Genomic DNA, 26,747 nt, shown 5'->3' with positions numbered 1-26,747 from the left:
AACTTATTATCTTAAAACTCACCTCTAGTTTTTACATAATATTCAGTTAGATTATTTACCATATCTTGTTTTGTGTTTGTACCCGTCGGGCACATCCCATTTGTGAAGCCGATGTTGAATGATGATGTGACACTCCCACTCCAAATAAAGGGGATAATAGAATATAAATATTTCAGATAACACTTACTGTTACCTTTAATAAATCTTTTCCTTGTTGTTGTTTTTAATGAATAAAAATAGCTTTTTGGGGTGATTTTTTTGTATCTAAAGATAGTAACCCGGCATGATGAAAGGACAATGTATGAAACGATGAAACAGAAGCAACATATATAACGGAATACGGTTGGTCCTTATAGCCTTCTGTTCTATTTGTAGGAACAGACTAAGCAAGAATGCTTCGCTGTGAACTTAATTTTTTCAGTGAAACCCCTATCAAAATACTACCCTTGTTTCTCTTTTCAAAGATTCTAGTTTTCACCTGTTTTGTCTGGTTTAAATTTAACAGTTTTTATTCAGAAAGGCCATACGCCTTTCATACGACAATTCACTGCAATAATGATGAGAAAAACAGATTGAGTTATATCATTGTAGATACAATTACTGGTAGCTGCATATTATATTTTGGCACTATTTACCACGAAAAGACCAAATCATGAGCAAATTTAACTGAAATGTAAAGTGGCTACTCTTTATATTTATTTTCTTATCTTCCTTGTCTATAATCATATGACATTGCCTATGAAATTTGAATAAATAAACAAATATTTTGTTTTCCCATACCGACTGACGATTGTCGTAGAACAAAGATCGTTTCTACAATAGAGGGCCTCATTAGTAATATTTGAACTAATATATTATATTTTGTAAACGCTTTTGCTGGCTGTGACCTAGGCAAACCATGATGTTTTTAGAAGAATCTGCTTTGTTTAAATCACAATCACTGATCCAAACATGTGCGCCAATATGTTAATCCTTCAATAAGATTATCTTATCGTGAGAAGAAAGGTGCCGTTTATGAACTGTGCGTTGCGACTCAACGTTCAACTGAATTGTGAAAACATTTTAGTATTGGGCAGAGACGTCCACATTATACAAATTCTCACTTCCGTTTAAAAAATCCAAAATGCATATATACTTAGACGTCTGATGGCCAGTTACGTTTGAAACGCGTTGAAAAAAGGCTGTTCATTATCTTGGATCGACTTTTTGCAATGGAAGAGGCATCACTGCATGGAATTTGGTCAGAGTCAGGAGAAAGCTCAGGTAAGACCAAATATCTACATATTTATTTATGTAAAGACATCGGTTTATTTCTGTGTAAATCACCATATAGAGGAGATACATTATCGTTCGATATTATTATATTATGCAAAACATCACACATAAGATTATGAAATGTTTTCCCTTTCTGAGATATTGCTCATATCTGACAAATATACATACATTGTAAAGGAATCGTTTAGTGCCATATACATGAATATAGAAATGTAATGACTACTCTATTAACATAAGACGTTCGATATAGAGTTGTGAACGGACCTAACAATTTACATCTACCATCTTTTATTATCTCTGTCGCAGAAAGCACACTTCGTTGTGAACTGCAGTGTTATAGTGAGAACCTTTGACACAGAAGACAATTATTTCTAAAATATGTTCTAAAATAACGTATCGCTTTACCGTATGCATGTACATAGTATAACGTTAGTTGTTATCTATTAGATTTTTGATCCCCGTACATTGCTAAAACTGCACAATGCGACACCCGGGTATACGACTATTAAAAAACCTCCAATACAACAATGTTGATAAACAAAGATTATTTGTGATATCTACAAGCAGTGTCACAATAAAACTGAAGATTTTGATTTTGTATCGCCTATGAAAAGTAATTTATTCTGCAAACATGCAGTGCCACGGAAACTCTAACTATCTTTTATTAAGAAGCTGCATATGTGTTATTTCGTTTAAACAATTTGTAACTACAGTTTGAATCCCCTTTTTAACATGGACATATTATACACTTGATGAGATTGTTTGCGCGGCTCAGTTCTCAGTTCACATGTTTGACAAATGGCACTATAAAACGTTGGTAAAAATATCAAAAACAGCCTTTTTAATTTGGAATAGTATATGCCCAATGACGGTTTGGCAGAAACCACAAAAAAGTATAGATTGTCAATAACATGTCGCACATACCGGGCCCTAGTTCAAGATCAAAGATAATTGCCGCCTTGGAATGTCTAGCGGAATGATTGACACCTGTTATCACTGTAAATGTCTTGTCAAGGCTTGACTAACGATGACTCAACGCCAATTTAAAGAGGACATTACCACATGTTTATTGATAAACATTGAGAATAACCATAGACAGTATGGCGCCGCTTAATTTGACTGTCTGCCGCTTTCACACTGATTTGACAATATGCATAGGTAACACGCGTTACTGCCGCATGAGTTTGTTATTTTCTATGATGGGTAGTGATACGTGTGCGATTTATTTGCAATGAAACTTAGCCAATTCTCTATGACATCGGCATTTGTGCACGGGAACCACGGCGTGTATGTTTATTTCTCTCAAATCGTAAACGTAATTATTAATTACTACAGTCACCTACTACAATATTTTGGGTTATTTGTCATTTGGATATTTTCTTAATAACTTAAGACAAATAATTGATATATGAATTATTTATATTAATATGAATTCAGGCTCTTGAAATAGAGTTTATTAACATCATTCCTCTATTTGGCTGGCATTTTGAGTAGATTGTTCTGACTAAATCTAGTTCCACCATGCAAACTACATGTTTTCCTCTGAATTTATAATCAGTATCTCTTCAATTGTAATTATTCTACCTGCGTTTTATGTTATAAGAAAACCGAACAGTTATCATCATTCGATAGGACAAAGGCTTAACTATGCTTCTTACCCAAACTACCAAACTAAGTATTCAGATGTGTGACCATATCCCTACAAACACGCTAAAACCAAGCAATCCCATTTCACTTACATATTGTTTGAAACACATGCTAGTCAATCGCAAAATACTGATTCGCATTTTAGATTCAAGGTAAGCAATGCATTATATACTTACAACATATTTATCATGTTCAATTTAAGGATCCGAATACCAGATCGACGAGGAGGACAAGAGTGACACATCGTCGGAATTTGCCACCAATTACCAGGTATTCATTGAAATAGTGAATAGATTATTCACTGATTATCCGGGGAAGTTAACAATTTTTGATTTAAACAATATTTCATTCGGAAATAATATAACGATACAGAATAGGGAAAAGGTGAACCGAAAACTAAATATCTATACTAAGTCTAACATCTTTCCTCTTACAATAATGTACGCAGTAACTATATTCTAATGTAAATGAATAACATTTTGTAAAAAGGAAATACGGTGAGACAGTTAAGTAATGTTGTATCATTTATTTCGGTTTCTTCATGTCCCAGGAAACTATACGCTGACCTCTTGTAATAGAGTAACATGAATGTTTTATTAGTAGACTGAATGTGTGTCTGTATGAACTGAATTGTATCATCATAGTGTTGACCCAAAAGGAATATCGCCAAGGTGAACGAGACTAAAATATTGAAAAAAATCATAGAGTAGGTTAGGAAAAAAAGTCATGGGAAAAAAATCATAAACAATAAAATCTGTATGCATATCAGTTTTATTCAAGTAACAACAAGTGATCTGAAGACTAAATAAATAAAGTCCTGTTCTGTTCTGAAGACGCCGTCATGATTAGTTGGCGCCAGCCTAGACTGTCCAATCAACGTGAATATACAAACCGTGATGTTACTTGACCAGTTGATGGCACCTGTCAAACTCAAAGTGCCCCTGGTCCTCCACCCACCATGTGTAATACTTTAGCGCACTTGAACGTTTTATGTGCAGCTATATCACTGTTAGGCTGAGTGATGAGAGAATAAATTTGGTCGTTTTTGTTAACGATCGTTTTTATGTTCAACCTGGTAACCTTATAAGTGACTAACTGTTTTATCATGATGAAATGAAACATAAAAAAATAATCAGAGGGAATGACGGTCGCATTTTTCGCATACATGTCATGCTCGCATTAATTTCATGATTTACTCAAGATAGATTTGAGCAACGATCATGTTTGGGTAAGGGAGATAATTTTGTCTCCGCTTGCAATTGGTTTCAATCGGACGAGCAGCTCCGAGATCGCAGCCTGACTGTTCGGTACGGCCGAAACGCGGCATCCATGTTGTTCACGCTCCTTAGATCACGCGGCCTCATTGGCCTGACGAGACATAGCTCTACATGCCACTATCGCTTTGCTTCAGTTTCTGCCAGTCTATACCTTTCTTGAATTAATTAACGATTTCATTGTCAAAGTGGTCTGATTTCAGTAATGTTAATGAAATCGGTGTTGTAATATATTATAAACTTGAACATTGTGCACTATCTGTTATAAATCTGTCAGTTATATATGTAATATTCATATTGTCAGGGATTGTTTTACTAAATGTGTTAACACTTATATCACCCGTTTACATCATCTGCTGCTAGTGTCGAAAACAAGTGTTTGACGAATTCAAGTTTTACCGCATAACCATATTGTGGAAACATTTTAATTTTGTATTTGGTCTCATCGTAGAGTCCAGTCAAGCGCAAGAACAAAATCTTGAGACAAAGGGAAGAAAATGGAAAAAAGAATAGATTAGGAAGCGGTCCAGTTGCCTCATCTACACCTATGACAAGAGTTTACGACTTTTCAGGTATTTCTTACCGAACTTTACAATAATGGTTCCTAATTAGTGGCCAGGTTGAACTGTTGAAATGTGTCTGTGATTGCAGAAAGTGTCTCTCATAACCTGTAATGGGTTGTTCATACATAATTGTTTTAAATAGATTTTATATTGTAAATATGAGGTGAGACTGTAATAAAATATCTGTCTGTAATTACGACAAGTAGGACTGACCGTTAGCTTTAGCAGTCCACGTGAAGCAAAAAAAGTATAACGTTTGTGACTCGCCTGCAGTCGCAGATGAATTTCTTTACCTTTTTAAATGTCCAGGGCTCAATCATCAAAGAAAAACATGAACTGTAAATTATTGTGCATGGCAAAATGTATATAAACTTTGCAAATGTATGCAGTCTAAAAACTATTATGTTCGAGCAATAAAGCACGTTCAAGATAACTGATTCATATATTTTCATCAACCCAAGCCCATTTCTTAAATTGTACTTTTCTATGCAGATGGAGAAGATGACGGTCAGGACTTACTGAGAAGAGCCTCAAGCTGTAGTATGTATTTTCATCAAACACAATTCTATGAGCAGGTTCATGAATTTTCTTGTCACATTCGTGCAGTTTAACATGTAATTTGCTTTCATTTCAATCAGAGATTATCGTAGGTATGCTTAGACACGCAGTTATTTTCAACATCTAAATGGATATTCATAAAGATAAATGAAATCCGTATCCATCGGCGATCAATGGTATGTAGTGCATCGATGTGTCTGCAATTTGCTTAGAAAATAGCACTCATACGGCATCTGATAAACAAATTAATGTTTCAGAGAAACAAGCTGCAATTCAAGCTGAGACTCCTCGTATGAGACAAGGTATGTCACACAACGTATGAAATGATTTTTCGCATTATATGAATAATCATACATTTATATGATTTTGGCACATCTTTAGCTGCCACAAGATACGCGGAATGACACAGGAGGAACATCTCCATTATTGATAAGGATTGCTTAATCGACATTAAAATGCCCTAGCTAATGATATTCAAACACTCATTCGTCAACACCAATTACATTCGACCAGCAACAAGATCATTTAATGTAACTATCCTTTTTATGTTTGCCGCTGAGGCTTGTCTTATATTCCAGCGGGATTTCAAATGACTGCAACCTAGTGCTTATAACACTTCAGATTGCAGTTGATGGCAAAATTAGCTTACTCTTTTTAATAAGAATATCAAGGAGGGGTAGTTCTGTTTGGCTCGAATATATTTTGAATTTGATATTTGAGTGCATATTTTGGAGAAGGTTGCACTTGAATTTTTCCCAGAACGTAAAACGGTCATCCAGGTGCTATGTAAGTATTTAATGTTTCTCTTAATTACAGGAAAGTCAATCCCCTATGCGGAATTTCTCCAACTCATGAGGGTCATGGAAGGACGACTTCACAGGGCCATTACAGATTTGAAGGGCGAAGTCGGCGACCTTAAAAAGGAAATTGGAAACTTAAACAGCGAGGTTAGAGACCTCAAGAGCAAACTTACTGAAAAGAATACACAGGTAAGTGATGATAGTCAACACTGTATTCAGTTTAAAATGCATTCTCGATATGATTTATCGTGTTTCAAGGGGAAAATTATAGTTAAATATATATTTACGTGTCATTACAAGGAAACATTGATTTTAAAAATTGCATCCAGCCAGTGTTGGATCATGCGATATAACAGTAAGTGAACTAGTAGGGCATACCATGATACGTTTCACCGTCAATTTTCACTATATTTGTATTTCCAGGTTACCGCCCTAACTGCAAAAGTTACACGTTTGGACAACAGGGTCCAGGAACCAACACAAACTTCTACCAAATCCAGCAAAGTCAGTACAAACATAAGGGTAAGATCCCAGCAAAACATCAAAACGGCGGATATGTGGAAAACCGTGTTTAGCGACCGAGATTATACAGCTCGTTAAACGAGGGCAATCAACATAAACTATGTGTTGTTATTGGGAAGAAAAACACCATAACGATTGTTTTCCCGATGTACTCGGCACTAATAAGCGGATTAAGGTTCAATTCAGATACTTTCGGCTTGAAAGCATTCACTTTCTTTATCTAAAATAATATTTGGCATGGGGGAGATTGCACTAGTGTAATGATAAAACACCACTTTGTTTACAATCAAGTTGTAAACAATCAAGTTGTAAACCAACGCATGGACCTGTTACTGTTGTGGTACGGTATATTGTAGACATGGAGCATAGAGTGTTTTTGTATGTTGGATGAGTGTGTTTGGATGAGAAAGTGTTTGTATGCGTGAACGTTGTGTTTGTGTCCAGAATGGTAAATGCGTATGAGTTTCGTATGTACCCCGGTATGCAAGTATGAAAGTAATTATGTCTTGAGTGTATGTGTGTGAACGTTACGTAAATTTGTGCATGGAGGTATCTGAGTGAGGTAGGTATGTTGTGGTGTGTCCACAGAGGTGGATGTGGGATGCAACTGTATTTTATTGTAATTTTTTAATTTTTTTTAAATGGCCAGGTGTATCTATTTTAAATAGATTGGGTTCAGCAATCGCATTAATTTCACGATTTACAGTAATCGATGCGTTTCTCATAAGACAATATCAAGTTTCGATAGATTTATCTCACAGATAAAATCACCAATATTGATTCTTTCTATTGTCTGTTAACTATATTTTATCAATTTTCTTCCTTAGGCAGCATTGAAGGCAGCGATCGACCATGCTGAAACTGAGAAAGGGTGGACTATGGAGCCTATGTTCACGTAAGTATCGTAGTGTGCAGTGATCATTTTGGAAAGGACGATATGTTCATTCTGTTACAATCATTTAAATAATTCGAAAATATCATTTTTACCATACTTGACAACCATTTGTTTGGAGTCGACTTACACCAGGAAAACGCTGTGGCATTGTAAGCACTATTTCTGTTGATATGTGTATCTTTGCGTCTGTGAGACCGAGTATGTAACCTATATAATTATTTATCTCTTTTTAAACCCCTATAGGTTTGTCGCTGATAAAAGTTAATCAAAACTATCAAAAGTCATATGTAATTTATCTTTGTTTCACTTATACTTTTATTACAGTACTTTTTATTCAGATGAATAGATAGGCTTGTTTTAAAATCTTATCGCATTTTTAGTGTTCATTTTACCTCCATAATCAATGAACGAGTCGCAAAGTTTTGTGTGCCTCAAGTTTTTCTGATAAAATTGGAGGTACATCCGAAAAAGACTGTTACGCAATTTTGGCAAAAATAATATTTTCTTAATACCACCACGATTACTTCTCTTCCATGAATCCCGTTTCAGTAGAAAATAGTCATAAATAAAGTCTTAGGAATCTTTGTAATGGGAAATTATATGAGACAGTCACATAAATATATATCTTTTTGTTATTTTTGTACCAGAAAACTGTACCACCAATATATCTCAAATCTAAACGAATATGTCTTAATTATGCAGTGAAATTATACCTAATAATCTTGCTTCTTTTAGTTACTTCAAAATAAGTTAATAAGTTCATGCTGAAGTCGTTAAAGAAGATTATATGTAATAGTTATTGGCATATGTATATTTCTGGTCATATAATAAAAGTAAAACATTTGTTGCAGGTTGGAGTCCGCACAGAATCGACAAGTTGTCAAATACATCTGGGACTTTTCTAAGGTGATAGCTCCAAGCATGACAAAACAGGAATTTAAAGGTATTTTTATCATTTAAGTGTATTTCAAATGCATGTGTCCGTCATGTACATTTTTAAAACATTTCAATTCCATAAGTCAATGCAAAGGTACACATGCCTACTAGTGGAAAGATTTAAACCTTTTTTCATTGTTTTGAAATGACTTATCTATGATGCGTAACATTCCCATTAGTCTGTCAGGAAAGAATTATATGCAGCATTCACAGGTAAACTAATGGTTAAAGACTTGCTGTACACTATTTGAAGATATGGAAAAAAGACCGGTATGTTGCAGTTCACATCCAAATAAGGAAAGAAACATTATGTTCCAGATGGTATGACCAGGATCATGTTAACGAAGAAAGAGAAGCTATCCCGAACACGTAACGGAAAAGAGAAAGAACACACGGACGCGTCCAGAAAGAATTCAAGGAAACTGACGGTAAGTTGAAAGATTTGTGTTGCTGGAGGGATTAAATACCCCCTTAGGATATAAAATTTGGATTATTGAAGATGAATTTTGAGTGAAGCTTAACTTGGGCAAAGTAAGGCCAATTGTTGGAAGTGTTTGAGGTGTGACTTTATATAGGCCTGTTGGCCATGGCCGCCGAGTTAAAAAAAAGAGAAATTTAGAATGAGGTGAGTGGCGCCTTATTAATATATAATTAAAAGGTGCCCAGTGGAGTAAGGTTATAGGGAGAGGTGGAATTTGGAATACATATGTTTTTTGCAGAATTAACAGCAGGATAGATTAGAATAGAGAATTTTATTAGGACAACCGGGGTGTATAAAAATTGGTAAATTGCCTGCTTTTAATATTTACCTATTTACCCTTATATAGTTTACACCCCGGGTAATTTTCTGTTGTTTATATTATGAGTGTATATATATACATAGTGCCCCAGGTAATTTTACAAGTATACACTACAATTCTAAGACGGAAAGGCCGTCATGTGTTGTCTAGACTGTCCAATCAACGTGAGTTAACAAACCGTGATCACTTGACTAGCATTGATTAGCTTGTCTATAATGCCCACCTTTGTAACATGTCAATATATTGCTTTGTCATTATATCATTGTAATTAGTGCTGAGAAAATGTTGTTATGAACAGTGGCACGACCATCACCCGACACCTGTATATATTCAATGTGTTACGTGACAGACTATTTCTATTATCCCCCAGTCTCTGTCTTGTTAGTTAACGCCAGAGTCGACACACGCGTAGCTCAGCTATTTTAGTCAGTCTTCTAATGACTGGGACAACACACACGACTTGTGTAACTTGTTTATAATTTCAATCACTGTTCAGAAAACATTTGTGGAGGTGTAATAAACCACAGGCGCGAAAGAGATTTTTTTTTAACCTTTAATATGAAAGTATATATTTTACAAGAGCTTTTTGCCAGTCTAGCTACCACTCGCTCGTCTTCTACATAAGAGTAAAAGTGGGGCACATCTCTGCCGGTATTCTTCCATGTATTCGCATAACAGCTTCGAAATAATATTTTGGGCGTCCATTGATGCACATATGCATCGGAGAGTCAACTAGGACATTGGCAAATGAATTCATGTAAATGCAATATCATCATACAACGTGTTTAGAAAATAATAAGAAGAAGAAGATTCCAAGCGATGCTCCCGAGTGCTTTGCCGGTACTGACGTCAGTGGTTAGGGCTTGTGGTTTTGCACATTAGTAGATAATAGAATCCAGTCAATATATATAATATCGTTTTTTAAGTCTTTCACAGTATTTTAACCTGTGAAATAAACTCATCATAATACTTATTAAGAGGTGTGTCGCTAATCACCTCGGGATATCTTTGATATTCCATGTATAACTTTGCTCTGACTTATTGAATTTCCTATTTACCTGGCTTGAATCAATTCATATACAGAAGAGTAAAACGACTGAACCTGCATACATTTTAAGCGGTCATTGATCAAAGGATATTATGAGGCGTACTACTTTTTGTTTGTCAACATCACGCCTCGAAACATTTTATAAAGTAAACCGTGACTGTTCTGTTGTTAAAATTAGGTATTACTGAAACGGATTTTTGAGCAGTTGTCAATATATGAAATAATAGGTCATGTGTATCCATTAATGCCCATCCGACGGATATGTTTCCATTACCAAGCCTAGTAAGGCAAGGTTGCCTGTTGTCCTCAATACTATTTTGTGTTGAGCAATACGATTTAGCAACAAAATTTAAAAAATCATTGGCTTGCTATTATATGCGTATGAATTTCTCTTTTAACAGCAGGGTTTTGCCCGGTCTCAGTAATATTGAATTGTATAAACGTTGTTAGGTAAGGTTTAAATCTTACCATTTCTTGGTAGTTATTATTGTCGTTGCAAGAAATTAATAGTTTCTTTTAAATGTTACTTGACGAATTTACATTGCACCCTCAATGTAAATGTGTTGTCAATATATTCAAACAGTTGAAATCATTTCCTAAATAACTAATGTTACACAAATAACACTTTCTGCCATAAAAAAGGTACATAACGCCATCTTTCTACCTTTATAGAAACCCTGAGCGTCACCCAATGACCCTAATAAATCTGTCACCCGCGGCCGCATGTATATGCACATAGAAAATTGGTTAGAGGTAGATATGCCACAAATACAATTACAGAAACTCTCAGAATATGATAAATTAGGAAGCATTTGTTTTTAATGATTTAAAGAATGGTTTATCTCAAATAAAGAAGGCCAACAGACAATGCCTATATGAAGTTCCCTCCAGACAAATTCCTTCCACATAATTTACTATTGCATCTCAGAGGACTGTACCTTGGGTACTGAAACAGATAATGAACATTACCCTGATGAAAGTAACCACAACTAGAAGATAAATTATGAGGAGCAAATCTATCAAATTTGTAGCCATTTATTTCACTACGTTCTTATCTAAATGTACTATGTACTATCCAATTCTTTCCGTTACCAAATATTCTATATTGATGAGTTACATTACTATCGATCCGGACTTTCGTTGTCAAACATGTTAAATCGACACAAATTAGCCTCGAGCAGATCACCACTCAGCTGCCCAGCCATTCCACAGAGATTTTTCTTAAATTGTTCTGATAAACAAAACCAGAATATCGGAATCGTAACTGACATATCTCCCTTACTTGCGATATGTTCCAATGTTGTTAGAAATGTCGTGTCATTTTAAAACGTATATAAATCCAATCATACCTTCAGATCATTGTTGTAACATGTCTTTTGGTAGTATATTTATCTATACTACGAAATGTTTCATGTTTCATACTCTGTGGGGAGTGACTAATATTCACACCAAGTACCAGATAGATAGTTAGGAATGTAACGATGCGTATAACTATAGTTGCTGCAATTGCTTCTCTGAAATGAGAATAAAATGTTTCATGTTTGTTATTCCTGCATTAAAACGTCTTAAATAACTCCTGCTTGTACGCAGTGAGTTTTACTTTAGGAGTTCAACTGCAAATAATATGTACTATGAGTTGTAAGTTAATGTTACTGAAACTTGAAGATTATCTGTAGACTTCTTTTTATAGATTTAGATATGTATTTCTTCCCACTTACAGAATTTCGATTTATAGTGACTCTAAACACAACATGCTCAGGACAAACTATTCTACTGAAGTAATGGGCACATTTCTGTTTTGTCTTCGTTTTATTTCGTGTTTAAGAAAGGTGGGTGTTATAAAGTGAACGGTTTTGCTTTCAGAAAAGCAGAAACCGTGTAACTGGCATTGAAAAATCCGAACTACCTCATCACACAAGGACCAAGTACATTCGAGTAATGAAAAAAACGCAGCTCATGTCGTCAGAAGAGAGTTCGGTCGACGAGGATGGCAACCGGGTCTTCAATGTGAGAAGGAGGGACTGGGAGAGTCATGAAATGAGGGCCGCTAAAAAAGTGGCCGACGAGACATTTAGTAAAACAACCAAGACAGCAGCGTCCATCGTACCACGGACGAGACGAATTACAGGTGTCTCGTCATTTGCACCACCTCCTGCCTGGTTGCAGAAAGAAGACAGCTGGGTCAGCTCAGCACTGACATACCATGGAGTAGTTTAGAATCATCATCATTCATATCCTCATCAGAACATGCTTACTTACTTACTAAAAGGGGTGTTTTTATAGGTTAGGAATTTTAGGGTTTATTGGCAGCTTGTTTTTTGTCCTTTTTTTTAAATGCGGCCAAGTAGGCCTGGTTTGATTAGATATATGCTTAGTGCTTCAAAGGTTTAAAGTCATGTAGGGGGTTCAGTACAGTCATGTGATTGTTGCAATTTAGTGAGGATTGGAGTGTTGTTTGGTCTGTGTTGCTGGTAATGTGTTCCATAAAGTATTGAATAGGGCGCTCTAAATGTAAATGTCACACGGGAATAATACGTGTTCGGGCGTTTCTTTTTAAGTTGCAGTGGGGGTATTTACCGGTTTGGTGGTTTTTTTAATTAGGTGTAGGTGAGAGCTTAACTTAGTGTGGCCTGTTTGTAGTTTGGTTATTACTCTGTCAATGTTTTTGGTTTTATGATGGATATGTTTTTTTGAGTGGCGTTTTAGTTTGCAATCATATTTCTGATTGTTATTTTGCCGCTATTTTCCTTTGAGATACTTTTAACTTCTTTTTTTTTATTTTGGTAGGTTGATGCTTGGGATGCTTACTTCTTCTAATTTTAGTGCTGATTTGGCTGCTTTGTCTACATGTTCGTTGCCAAACACCCCAACGTGGGCAGGGATCCAAACTATTTCTATGTCTTTACCTAGTTTACGTAGATTGTTGGCGCTTTTATCTGTTGTATTAGTTTGGGGCGTTTTTTGTGGTTTTGTTTTTATGGCCTGGAGCCCACTTAATGAGCCGGGATGCGCATGAATCACGGTCGTCAAAACGAATATATTTACCAATTATATGAAGTCAATTAGCCAGTTCAAGAGACAATACCCTGGTGTAATTACGTCGCATGCCTCTGGTTCACGGTTCGTCTGATCTCCCGTCATAAAACCACGATGTTTATTTACCTGGAGCCCCAGACAGCGCTGACTTCCCTGTGTGCAAGTACGTACATGGCAATAAATGGTTTGACAGTTGTTTGACGGAATCCCCCCCCCCCCCCCCTCCCCCCCCCCCCCTCCTTCTACCTTTTATGGCATATTTCAAAATTCCAAACTTGACCTGTTTTGTATATATGTATATATTATTATGTTAATATGGACAATGGTAAAATTCATAATCACAGTTCAAGGGCTGTTCACAAATTATGTAAATCTGCTTCGTGATGAATGAAGCATGGTAATAAATGTATGCATCTGAGTCATTTGTTCTGTATTCTTTGATGAGAATGAGTTTTCTTATATTAATGATGATTACTCTCACAGAATATTTGATAAGAGGATAGGACTTTCAGTTGAGAATAGTTATGCAAAAGTATAGGCGGTCTGTGCACATGTGGTAAAACTGATATATCATTGACATGATAATCGGGACTTGGAAATCATAGTCTCTCATTATATGACATAAATACACGTCTATAAGGACGCCCGACTTGTTCACGAAGCGTAATTTCAGGTTATCTGAAATCTGTCGGTTTGGAATTATTATTTTTTGTTTGTAATAAGGATAACAAAAACATGTTTTGTATTCTATTGAAGCATTCATAAATAATTCAGTGTTCGTTTCCCGCGGTTAAAGAGTTTAAACTGATTGCAAACTGATTTTAAAATATATGGTTCTGTCTGTAGTACGTCCTGATGTCATAATATTATGTCGTAAACATGTTAAATAAAACAATTATTGATAACTTCCTGAATTCCAATTGTTCAATGAACAGAATTATTCACAGCTCTGGCCTGAGACAACAATCAATTAGATGTTACTAAAGATTGTCCATTCTATGATCTTAGGCACATGTCGGCGCACTTACATGTGAGCCGTCTAGACGACCGTCTGTTTTGTCATTAAATGGCAGCTGCCATCCAGCCGAATACTTAATCTTGAGACCTATTAGGGTCTTGTCGAGTCAAGTGCGGGTCTCTCTCCCACCTTAGGGACTGAGACTGTAAAAGCCCCTCGCTACACAGACAAGTAGTGAATGTTTGAGATAAATATATTATTATATAGTTTAAACTCAATAAATAACTGTTGTTATTGTCCAAATTACTGATAAAACATATTTTAACTTTTTCCTTCTAACCATATTTCCAAACCATTCCAAACCATTCCAAGCCATTCCAAACATTTCCAATTTTGGAAATATGCTTGGAAATGTTGCCATTCCAATTTTGGATTTTTTGGAAAGATCGATCTTTCCAAGCTTTGGAAATGTTGGAATGAGCGATCTTTCCAAAGAAATCCAACGATCATTCCAAATTGGAATGGACGCTATTTGGTCTTGTGTCAGGGGATACCCTCTGCCTTACTCCCATCTCAGGGTATAACCTCCGTCTTACTCCCATCTCATGGGATATCCTCCGTCTTACTCCCACCTCAGGGGATACCCTCTGTCTTACTTCCATCTCAGGGGATACCCTCTGTCTTACTCCCATCTCAGGGAATACCCTCTGTTTCACTTCCATCCTGGGGAATACCCTCTGTATTACTACATACGTAGGGGATAGCTTTGTCTTACTCCCATCTCAGGGGATACCCTCTGTCTTACTACCATCTCTGGGGATACCCTCCGTCTTACTCCAATCTCTGGGGATACCCTCTGTCTTAATCCCATCTCAGGGGATAGATACCGTCTGTTTTACTTCTATCTCGGGGAATACCCTCTGTCTTATTCCCATCTCAGAAGATACCCTCTGTCAGACACCCATCTCAGGGGATACCCTCTCTCTTTCTCCCATCTCAGGTGAAACCCTCTGTCTCACTTCCATCTAAGGGAATACCCTCTGTTTTACTTCCATCTCATGGAATACCCTCTGTCTTACTTCATACGTTGGGGATACCTTTGTCTTACTCCCATCTCAGGAGATACCCTCTGTCTTATTCCCATGTGAGGGAATAACCTCTGTCTTACTCCCATCTTTTGGGATAACGTCTGTCTTACTCCAATCTCAAGGGTTACCCTCTGTCTTACTCCCATCCCAGGAAATAAACTCTGTCTTATTCACATGTCAGAAGATACCCTCTGTCTTACTTTAATATCAGGGGATACCCTCTGTCTTACTCCCATCTCAAGGGATACCCTCTGTCCTAGTCCCATCTCAGGGGAAAAACCGCTGTCTGATTCCATCTCAGGAGACACCCTGTGTCTTACTACCATATCAGGGGATACCCTCTGTCTCACTTCCATCTAGGGGGGTACCCTCTGTCTTACTACCATCTCTGGGGATAACCTCCGTCTTACTCCCATCTCTGGCGATACCCGCTGTCTTATTCCATCTGAGGAGATACCCTCTGTCTTACTCCTATCTCAGAGGATACCCTCTCTCTTACTACAATGTGAGGAGATACCCTCTCTCTTACTACCATCTCAGGAGATACCCTGTCCCTTACTACTATCTCAGGGGATACTCTCTGTCTTACTCCCATCTCAGGGGGTACCCTTCGTCTTACTCCCGTCTGAGAGGATATACCCTTTGTGTTACTACCTTCTCAGGGAATACCCTCTGCCTAACTGCAATCTCAGGGAACACCTTCTGTCTTACTCTCATCTCTGAGGATAACCTCTCCCTCACTCCCATTTCAGGGGATATCCTCTGCCTAACTTCCATTTCAGGGAATACCCTCTGTCTCACTTTCATCTCTGGGGGTACCCTCTGTCTCACTTCCATTTCAGGGAATACCCTCTGTCTTACTCCCATTTCAAGGGATACCCTCTGTCTCACTTCCATCTCAGGGAATACCCTGTGTCTTACTCCCATCTCTGGGGATACCCTCCGTCTTATTCCCGTCTGAGAGGATATACCCTCTGTGTTACTACCATCTCAGGGGACACCTTCTGTCTTACTCTCATCTCTGAGGATAACCTCTCCCTCACTCTTATTTCAGGGGATACCCTCTGCCGAACTTCCATTTCAGGGAATACCCTGTGTCTCACTCCCCTCTCAGGGGATACCCTCTGTCTCACTCCCATCTTAGGGGATGCCCTCCGTCGTACTCCCATCTCAGGGGATACCCTCTGGTTTACTTCCATCTCAGGGAATACCCTCTGTCTTACTCCCATCTCTGGGGTTACCCTCCGTCTTACTCCTGTCTCAGGGTATAGATACCCTCTGTTTTACTTCTATCTCAGGGAATACCCTCTGTCTTACTTAATACGTAGAGGATACCTTTGTCTTACTCCCATCTGAGGAGATAGCCTCTGTCTTATTCCCAACTGAGGGGATAATCTCTATCTTACTCCCATCTTATGGGATACCGTCTGTCCTACTCCCATCTCAGGGGATACCCTCTGTCTTGGTCCCATCACAGGAAATACCCTCAGTCGTATTCCCATCGCAGGAGATACCCTCTGTCTTATGCCAATCTCAGAAGATACCCTCTGTCCTACTCCCATCTCTTTGGATACCCGCTGTCTTGTTCCCATCTCAGGAGATACCCTCTGTCTTATTCCAATCTGAGGGGATAGCATCTGTATTACTCCCTTCTTATGGGATACCCTCTATCTTACTCCCATCTCAAGGGATATATTCTGCCTTACTCCCATTTCAGGAAATATCCTCTGTCTTATTCACATCTCAGAAGATACCCTCTGTCCTACTCCCATCTCAGGGGATACCCGCTGTCTTATTCCCATCTGAGGAGATACCCTCTGTCTTACTCCTATCTCAAAGGATACCCTCTCTCTTAGTCCCATCTCAGAGGGTACCCTCCGCCTTACTTCCATCACAAAAGATACCCTCTATCTGACTTACATCTAAGGGGATACCGTCTGTCTTACTCTCATCTCACGGGATACCCTCTGTCTTACTCCAATCTAAGGGGATACCCTCTGTCTTACTCCCATCTCAGGGGATACCCTATCTCTTACTCCCATCTCAGGGTATAACCTCCGTCTTACTCCCATCTCATGGGATATCCTCCGTCTTACTCCCACCTCAGGGGATACCCTCTGTCTTACTTCCATCTCAGGGGATACCCTCTGTCTTACTCCCATCTCAGGGAATACCCTCTGTTTCACTTCCATCCTGGGGAATACCCTCTGTATTACTACATACGTAGGGGATAGCTTTGTCTTACTCCCATCTCAGGGGATACCCTCTGTCTTACTACCATCTCTGGGGATACCCTCCGTCTTACTCCAATCTCTGGGGATACCCTCTGTCTTAATCCCATCTCAGGGGATAGATACCCTCTGTTTTACTTCTATCTCGGGGAATACCCTCTGTCTTATTCCCATCTCAGAAGATACCCTCTGTCAGACACCCATCTCAGGGGATACCCTCTCTCTTTCTCCCATCTCAGGTGAAACCCTGTGTCTCACTTCCATCTAAGGGAATACCCTCTGTTTTACTTCCATCTCATGGAATACCCTCTGTCTTACTTCATACGTTGGGGATACCTTTGTCTTACTCCCATCTCAGGAGATACCCTCTGTCTTATTCCCATGTGAGGGGATAACCTCTGTCTTACTCCCATCTTTTGGGATAACGTCTGTCTTACTCCAATCTCAAGGGTTACCCTCTGTCTTACTCCCATCCCAGGAAATAAACTCTGTCTTATTCACATGTCAGAAGATACCCTCTGTCTTACTTTAATATCAGGGGATACCCTCTGTCTTACTCCCATCTCAAGGGATACCCTCTGTCCTAGTCCCATCTCAGGGGAAAAACCGCTGTCTGATTCCATCTCAGGAGATACCCTGTGTCTTACTACCATATCAGGGGATACCCTCTGTCTTACTCCAATCTAAGGGGATACCCTCTGTCTTACTCCCATCTCAGGGGATACCCTATCTCTTACTCCCATCTCAGGGTATAACCTCCGTCTTACTCCCATCTCATGGGATATCCTCCGTCTTACTCCCACCTCAGGGGATACCCTCTGTCTTACTTCCATCTCAGGGGATACCCTCTGTCTTACTCCCATCTCAGGGAATACCCTCTGTTTCACTTCCATCCTGGGGAATACCCTCTGTATTACTACATACGTAGGGGATAGCTTTGTCTTACTCCCATCTCAGGGGATACCCTCTGTCTTACTACCATCTCTGGGGATACCCTCCGTCTTACTCCAATCTCTGGGGATACCCTCTGTCTTAATCCCATCTCAGGGGATAGATACCCTCTGTTTTACTTCTATCTCGGGGAATACCCTCTGTCTTATTCCCATCTCAGAAGATACCCTCTGTCAGACACCCATCTCAGGGGATACCCTCTGTCTTACTCCAATCTCAGGGGACATATACCCTCTGTTTTACTTCCATCTCAGGGAATACCGTCTGTCCTACTTCATACGTAGGGTATAACTTTGTCTTACTCCCATCTCAGGGGATACCCTCTGTCTTACTACCATCTAAGGGGATACCCTCTCTCTTACTCCAATCTCAGGGTATACCCTCTGTCTCACTCCCATCTCAGGGGGTACCCTCCTTCTTACTCCCATCTTAGGGGATACCCTCTGTCTTACTCCCATCTCATTGGATACCCTCTGTCTCACTTCCATCTCAGGGAATACCCTGTGTCTTACTACCATCTCAAGGAATACCCTCTGTCTTACTCCTATCTCAGAGGATACCCTCTCTCTTACTACAATGTCAGGAGATACCCTCCGTCTTCCTCCCATCTCAGAAGATACCCTCTGTCTTACTCCCATCTCAGGGGGTACCCTCCTTCTTACTCCCATCTCAGGGGGTACCCTCAGCCTTACTTCCATCACAAAAGATACCCTCTATCTTACTTCCATCTAAGGGGATACCCTCTGTCTTACTCCCATCTCACGGGATACGCTCTGTCTTACTCCAATCTTTTGGGATACCCTCTGTCTTTCTCCCATCTCAGGGGACAGATACCCACTGTTTTGCTTCCATCTCAGGGAATACCGTCTGTCCTACTTCATACGTAGGGTATACCTTTGTCTTACTCCCATCTCAGGGGATACCCTCTGTCTTACTACCATCTCTGGGGATACCCTCAGTCTTACTCCCATCTCAGGGGTCACCCTCTTTCTTACTACCATCTCCTGGGATACCCTCTCTCTTACTCCAATCTCAGGGTATACCCTCTGTCTTACTCCCATCTCATGGGGTACCCTCCGTCTTACTCCAATCTCAGGGGATACCCTCTGTCTTACTCCCATCTCATTGGATACCCTCTGTCTTACTTCCATCTCAGGGAATACCCTGTGTCTTACTACCATCTCAGGGGATACTCTCTGTCTTACTCCCGTCTCAGGGGGTACCCTCCGCCTTACTTCCATCTCAAAAGGATATCCTTTATCTTACTTACATCTAAGGGGATACGCTCTGTCTTACTCCAATCTTTTGGGATACCCTCTGTCTTACTCCCATCTCAGGGGACAGATACCCACTGTTTTACTTCCATCTTAGGGATACCATCTGTCCTACTTCATACGTAGGGTATACCTTTGTCTTACTCCCATCTCAGGGGATACCCTCTGTCTTACTACCAACTCTGGGGATACCCCTTAGTCTTACTCCAATCTTTTGGGATACCCTCTGTCTTACTCCCATCTCAGGGGACAGATACCCACTGTTTTAATTCCATCTCAGGGAATACCGTCTGTCCTACTTCATACGTAGGGTATACCTTCTGTCTTACTCCCATCTCAGGGGATACCCTCTGTCTTACTACCATCTCTGGGGATACCCTCAGTCTTACTACCATCTCAGGGGTCACCCTCTTTCTTACTACCATCTCAGGCGATACCCTCTCTCTTACTCTTATCTCAGGGTATACCCTCTGTCTGACTCCCATCTCTAGGGGTACCTGTGTCTTACTACCATATCAGGGGATACCCTCTGTCTTACTCCCCTCTCATTGGATACCCTCTGTCTCACTTCCATCTCAGGGAAAACCCTGTGTCTTACTACCATCTCAGGGTATACCCTCTGTCTTACTCCCATCTCATGGGGTACCCTCCGTCTTACTCCCATCTCAAGGGATACCCTCTGTCTTACTCTCATCTCATTGGATACCCTCTGTCTCACTTCCATCTCAGGGAAAACCCTGTGTCTTACTACCACCTCATGGGGATACCCTCTGTCTTACTCCTATCTCAGAGGATACCCTCTCTCTTACTACATTGTCAGGAGATACCCTCCGTCTTACTCCCATCTCAGGAGATACCCTCTCTCTTACTACCATCTCAGGGGTTACTCTCTGTCTTACTCCCATCTCAGGGGGTACCCTCTGCCTTACTTCCATCTCAAAAGGATATCCTCTATCTTACTTACATCTAAGGGGATACGCTCTGTCTTACTCCAATCTTTTGGGATACCCTCTGTCTTACTCCCATCTCAGGGGACAGATACCCACTGTTTTACTTCCATCTCAGGGATACCCTCTGCCTTACTTCATACGTAGGGTATACCTTTGTCTTACTTCCATCTCTGGGGATACCCTCAGTCTTACTCCCATCTCTGGGGACACCCTCTCTCTTACTACCATCTCAGGGGATACCCTCCGCCTAACTCCCATCTCTGGGGATACCCTCTGTCTTACTCCCATCCAAGGGGATACCCTCTGTCTTACTCCCATCCAAGGGGATACCCTCTCTCTTACTTCCATCCAAGGGGATACCCTCTGTCTTACTCCCATCTCAAAGGGATACCCTCCGTCTTACTCCCATCTCAGGAGATACCCTCTGTCTTACTCCTATCTCAGGGGATACCATGTGTCTCATTGAAATCTGTAGGGATACCTCTGTTTTACTTCTATCTCAGGGGATAACCTCCGTATTACTTTTATCTCTGGGGATACCCTGCCTCTAACTTTCATCTCTGAGGATACGCTCTGTCTTATTTCTATCTCTGTGGATATCATCTGCCTTTACTTCCATCTCAAGGGATACCTGCTGTCTTATTTTCTTCTCTGGGGATACCCTCTGTCTTACCCTCATCTCTATGGAGGCCCTCCGTCTTACCTGCATCTCAGGGGATACCCTCCATCTTACCCCCATCTAAGGTGGTACCCTCTGTCTTCCCTTCATATTAGGGGATACCCTCCGTCTTACTCCCATTTCAGGGGATACCCTCTGTGTTATTTCCATACCAGGGGATACCCTCCGTCACCTTCATCTCATTGGATAACCTCTGTCTTATCTTAATCTGTAGGGATACCCTCTGTCTTACTTCTATCTCAGGGGATACCCTCCGTCTTACTTCCTTCTCTGGGAATACCCTCTGTATTACTTTCATTTCTGGTAATCCCTAGGTATAAGGAATAAACGCTATGTATTTAGCTCACCAAGGCTCGCTAAATAGAATGCATATTCCTAATGGAGTATACTTTCTATCCCCCAAAACACTCGCGTGATAATCTCTATATACTCACCGTCACATATTCGTACATCGTCATAACCACACTCCATATCGAAAGACGTAACCTCAACCTTTACTTCCCTCGCACCAGTGATGCTACTTTCGATCACGACTTCGCACACTACATTGTCAAAATATGGACCGTTCCCGAAGTTGGGCGTCACAACTTCCTGGACAGTGGTGTCAGCCAAAACCAGACTCGGTAGAGTACAGACTGCAACAGACATATGGCACACATAGTAATGTAGTCATGAAAGTGATACACTTTCATTTGCATCGGGTTTTATTACCCTGGCAATCAATATGATTCAATACATCAACGCCAGAGAATAATCAGTGCACTCAGCCTACAGCACTCAGGTAAGATAGATGCTTTCGTCTGTCCCTTATCAGTAATGCTCATTTGTATCAAGCACTGGCCATTACAATAGCCAATTCAAGGTGAAACTACACTATACTTCTCGAGAACAATTGGGCATTTTGTTTTTGATTGTAGCTTTGTCGACCAGTCGTGCAGTTTATCGGGTAGTTCATACATAAAGCTTACCCAAATGTCTCAAGGTGTGGTAACGGTCAACAGTCCATAAGAACGGGGCACCTGGCATATGCAAACGAGCCACAACACAAGAGGGGGTTCACAAGCAAGTGCCCATGGTCAATAGCGAGTGTGTCCAGTTCATGCATTGATGCAGACATGGCACCTTCGCCTCATTGATTCTGATTGTCGAGTCCTTTTCTAATGATATCGGCATGTCCTTTGGACTCGACAAATGCAACATTCTTCATTTGGAACGTGGCAAAGTAGAAATGTTAAGATCAGTCAGTATACCTGGGGGAAGGGGTGTGGGGTGTGGGGTGAGGGGGGGGGGGGGGGGGGGGGGGGATTTATTGACCATCTCGTGAAAGGTCACGTATACGTACTTAGGGAAGCAGAATAGGGACAAACTCCAGAATGCCTGTATCAAGAAAAAACTTCGGGCAGAGTACAAATGTAGACTCAAGAAAATCTGGAGCCAGAAGAAAAGCCACAAATACTTTTGCTGTACCCCATATCCTGTTGGTGTTGTTGATTGGACGAAACAAGAATATTGACAGTATTGACACTCTCACACGAAGGATCATGTCAGACAATAGATCAAACTACCCCTCACTCTTCCCTCAATCGCTTATATTTACCAATTGTAATGGCAGGGCGTGGTTTGATTAACGTTGAGGCTCTTCAGGATAGAATTGTTTTGTGCACTTTTGCACACATCTATTTGCCTCATGATCCTCTTGTGAAGCATGTCGAGACTAATTATGAAAACAAGGCATTCCACAGTTTTCGTAAACGAGCCAAAGTTGTGGGACATAATCTCAATGTCAATGTTGATTTTGTTAATGCTTCTGTACTGCTGGACGGTACAGAAATGGGTGTAAACCAAGTGAAGTGCCATATAAATCGGCCCAGACTCCGTTTTTTCAAGGAGAGGCTATCAGAACGAGCACTGCATCGAGTTTATGTGCTGTGTGTTGAGAAAATCAGCAACCCTGAAGAGTCCTTCGCATGAATGAAGTCGTCTGGCCTGAAAAATGAAACAAAAGCCTTTCCGTTTGCTGCTCAGGATCGGTCACTTCCACTCGAAACCGTCAATATAGGATTTTGCATCAAAATGTTGGTGTGAAATGTAGATTTTGTAATGAAATTAAAGAGACTGTCAAACACATTGTCAGTGGATGCCAAGCTTTGGCACAAAAACAGTATCTTAAGCGACATGATGCAGTGGCTCGATCATTGTATTACCGTCTTCGCCATGCTTGTGGTTTTGACACAGAGGTCAATCAGCGGTTCGGCCAAGAAAATATAGAGGGCGTCATGGAAAATGATAAATACAAAATTCTTAGGAATAGGCCCGTATCCAGTCCAACAAACCTGATCTCGTCCTTTTTGATAAATCCAATGTAATCATTTATATCATTGAATTTTCTGTCCCTTTTGACGCTAATGTATTGACAAGATTGAGGAAAAACATGGCAAATATGCGGACTTTCGAAATGTCACGCTCGCATCCCAAGTACCAAGCTGTCCGACTCCCCATTGTTCTCGGTGCTTTAGGTTTGGTACCTCCCAATCTGTTATCTGACATTGGGTGAGTACATGGGTTTTCTGCCAGGAATACAGGCCTTCTGCCAATCTGGGTAATGCAGAATGCTGCAGTGTTGGGGAGTCTTCACGTTCTCCGAAACGTTCTCGGTGAGTTCGAGTAGGTAGCGCTTCCTTGGAGCGGTCCCATTCACTGTCTGGGCAGCGTGTAGAGGAGACAAGGGCCCTGGGCTGATTAAGAACAAAACCAGCCTGACTGTTCTTGTAGGGTAGACAGATTTGGGACAGGCTTTATTCCAATTCCGCTTCCTCTTTTTAGGTTTGAGCATTCTACCAATGACAACATCACGCACTGACTTAACCCACGCTGAAAAACATTAAAAAATGTTCTATTTTGTAGCCTATGTTTTGGCTGGAAAGAAAATGGTTTTGAGTGTTTCTTTTACATGAGTTTGACTGAAATCATCCATGGAGAAGTATGACAGGAGAGTATGACTTATTGGTGATTATTCTCTTGTCATCACATACAACAAGATAAAAAGATACTTCACTAATTCTTCTGATAACTTTAAAAAAAACTGTAAGAAAACCCCTATCGTATCCATACATTGGGTATGATGTCTTTCATGCAAAATAATGACCACATCCCCTCCCCTAAGATCACTGAGCTACTCTAGCTTGTTACTCTGGATTAAAAACACCACACCTTTAACCTGTTTCAAGTTCCCATTTTAAGTTAACATGTTGTGAAAACAATTTTGTGACTGACCTCGTTTTTGGGTTAAATATCCTTGTTAACGTGAGAGAATGGGTGAGTGAAGAGAAAAAGCCGGAATTGATGCAGGTTGACAAACTGGGGACGCACACGAGCCCTGGTTGGATGCTGATAGTAGAGTGATTACTCAATGATTAACTGTGTGTTTTTTCGGTTCATTGGGGCACAGTGGATTCTTGCAAAAGTGTGCACATCGGTAATCTTAGTCATACCTCAAAACGAACCGAAAAGAATCAATCCTTATGAAAAGGTTCGATATTACATTATGTGTTATGCATACCCAATTAATTAAACCCAACAGTTATATTAATCAAACCAGACACAAAAATATTACGAGATTGATTAAAATGTCCTGCGTAGGAATACATATTGTGGCGTGACGTGATGATGAATGCATGAATTTCGATCACAAGCCCTGCGCATGATAATACAGGTGAGCAGAAAGGTAATTCCATCAACAGCAAAATTGGGATTCCCATATATTCCGTAGTGGTGAAAGTAGTCATCCTCGATGGGCATGGCTTTTTTTTTTACATTCATTTGAAAATTAATACAATTATAACATGTGACCATTTCAGCTAATCAGAATGCAGGAATTACAATGAACACAACAAAGGTTTAAACATAATCAGGTGAATCTCTTTTTGTCTGTGATCAGCGGATCCTGTCAAATGCACAACCTTATACAAATGGGCCCCCAGTTTCCCAAATACTAAACATTATGGCTCCGACTTACTGTTCTCTTCGAAGTCTACCTCTTGATACGTCATGACAAATGTCGAAATTGTTGAGAGGAAATAAACTCTGATGTAGACAGATCCATGGTAAACGTAGGTGGGTGCGCCTCTGCCGCCTGACGCATTTTCGGTGACTGATGCAAGCCTCTGGTTGTTGGCTGACGGATCTGTACAAGAATGAACAATACTTAAAATCGAGCACAATCTATCTCAATGGCACGGCTGTTTTGTAGGGATAATTTGCATAATTTTATATTGATTAATATTGTCTGACATCATCATTCACTCGCAGCTTTGTATATTCTCCTAAATCACAGTGGTGACAGAGAAAATGACAAGAATACGAATACAAAATTACACAGCAATGAAACATGAGTGAAGCGTACTCAATCCGATGTGCAGCTGTTTAAGCAGCATTTTATAACAACAGAACCTCCCGGTTATTTTTAGTAGACAACCATTTATATATTGCTGGGGATATAGTAATCTGTCCCTGGAACCTCATTGGCCCTTAATTAGTTGACATGAAATGAATTCTAATGAGAGGGTGAGATAAAATTTTAAGTCACATCGTCAACATTCATCCATATGGTGACTATCAAGGGTTAAACATAATAAATACATTGAGGCTTATATTTAAACCTGCCAAAAAAGGACAGTAGTGAATGAGTGAGTGAGTGAGTATGGTTTTACGCGGCTTTTAGCAGTATTCCAGCAATATCACGGAGGGAGAAACCAGAAATGGGCTTCACGCATTGTACCAATGTTGGGAATCAAACCCGGGGCTTCGGCGTGACGAGCGAACGTTTTAACCAATAGGCTACCCCCGACCGCCCCACGAAGGACAGTAAAATAACTGGACGTATCACGGAAAAAGATTTACAACTAGTATGGAATCATAAAATGGACAGCACTGTATATAACAATACCTTAAAAATAGATCGACAACAGTTGAAGGTAGATCAGCATACTTGGGATCATGGAGATTCTTAATGTACACATGCACACAAGTTAAGCGCCACCCACCATATTTGTGAGCTTTTACTTTTGGCACTTAATGATGACTATTATAACGAGATGTACGATTGTTATAAGCCGTATATGTAAACCTCATGTGATGCAAAAGTTGTCCTAAAGCAAGTTTATCTTGTGTTCCAAAAGAAAAGGAGCAGAAAGGAATTTCACCGAAGACCAGAAATTGAAGGATTTAGAAAACATTGAAAAACTTTTATTGCCATGTAACTTT

General features: G+C 39.9%; 2 protein-coding genes across 2 annotated transcripts in view; one reads left to right on the top strand and one right to left on the bottom strand.

Annotated features, from left to right (window-relative positions):
- LOC124145109 overlaps positions 1-26,747 on the bottom strand; it is a 62,795-nt gene that overhangs the window by 19,363 nt on the left and 16,685 nt on the right. Inside the window, exons 4-5 of the mRNA XM_048390679.1 lie at positions 25,501-25,668; positions 21,920-22,120 (exon numbers count right to left, since the gene is read on the bottom strand). Of these exons, the coding sequence (XP_048246636.1) occupies positions 21,920-22,120; positions 25,501-25,668 (369 nt within the window). The remainder of the gene's footprint in view (positions 1-21,919; positions 22,121-25,500; positions 25,669-26,747) is intronic.
- LOC124138808 lies at positions 776-13,196 on the top strand. Its single transcript, XM_048390678.1, has 10 exons — positions 776-3,192; positions 4,648-4,768; positions 5,252-5,299; positions 5,575-5,619; positions 6,134-6,306; positions 6,541-6,639; positions 7,467-7,534; positions 8,386-8,477; positions 8,789-8,898; positions 12,182-13,196. The coding sequence occupies exons 2-10, from the start codon at positions 4,744-4,746 to the stop codon at positions 12,533-12,535; spliced, it is 1,014 nt and encodes a 337-aa protein (XP_048246635.1). The 5' UTR covers positions 776-3,192; positions 4,648-4,743; the 3' UTR covers positions 12,536-13,196.

This window comes from Haliotis rufescens, unplaced genomic scaffold (genome assembly GCF_023055435.1).
Source record: "Haliotis rufescens isolate VD_foot unplaced genomic scaffold, xgHalRufe1.0.p SCAF_9, whole genome shotgun sequence".
Taxonomy (NCBI): domain Eukaryota; kingdom Metazoa; phylum Mollusca; class Gastropoda; order Lepetellida; family Haliotidae; genus Haliotis; species Haliotis rufescens.
The sequence above is the reverse complement of the archived record's forward strand: the minus strand, read 5'-3'. Positions and strand labels throughout refer to the sequence as shown.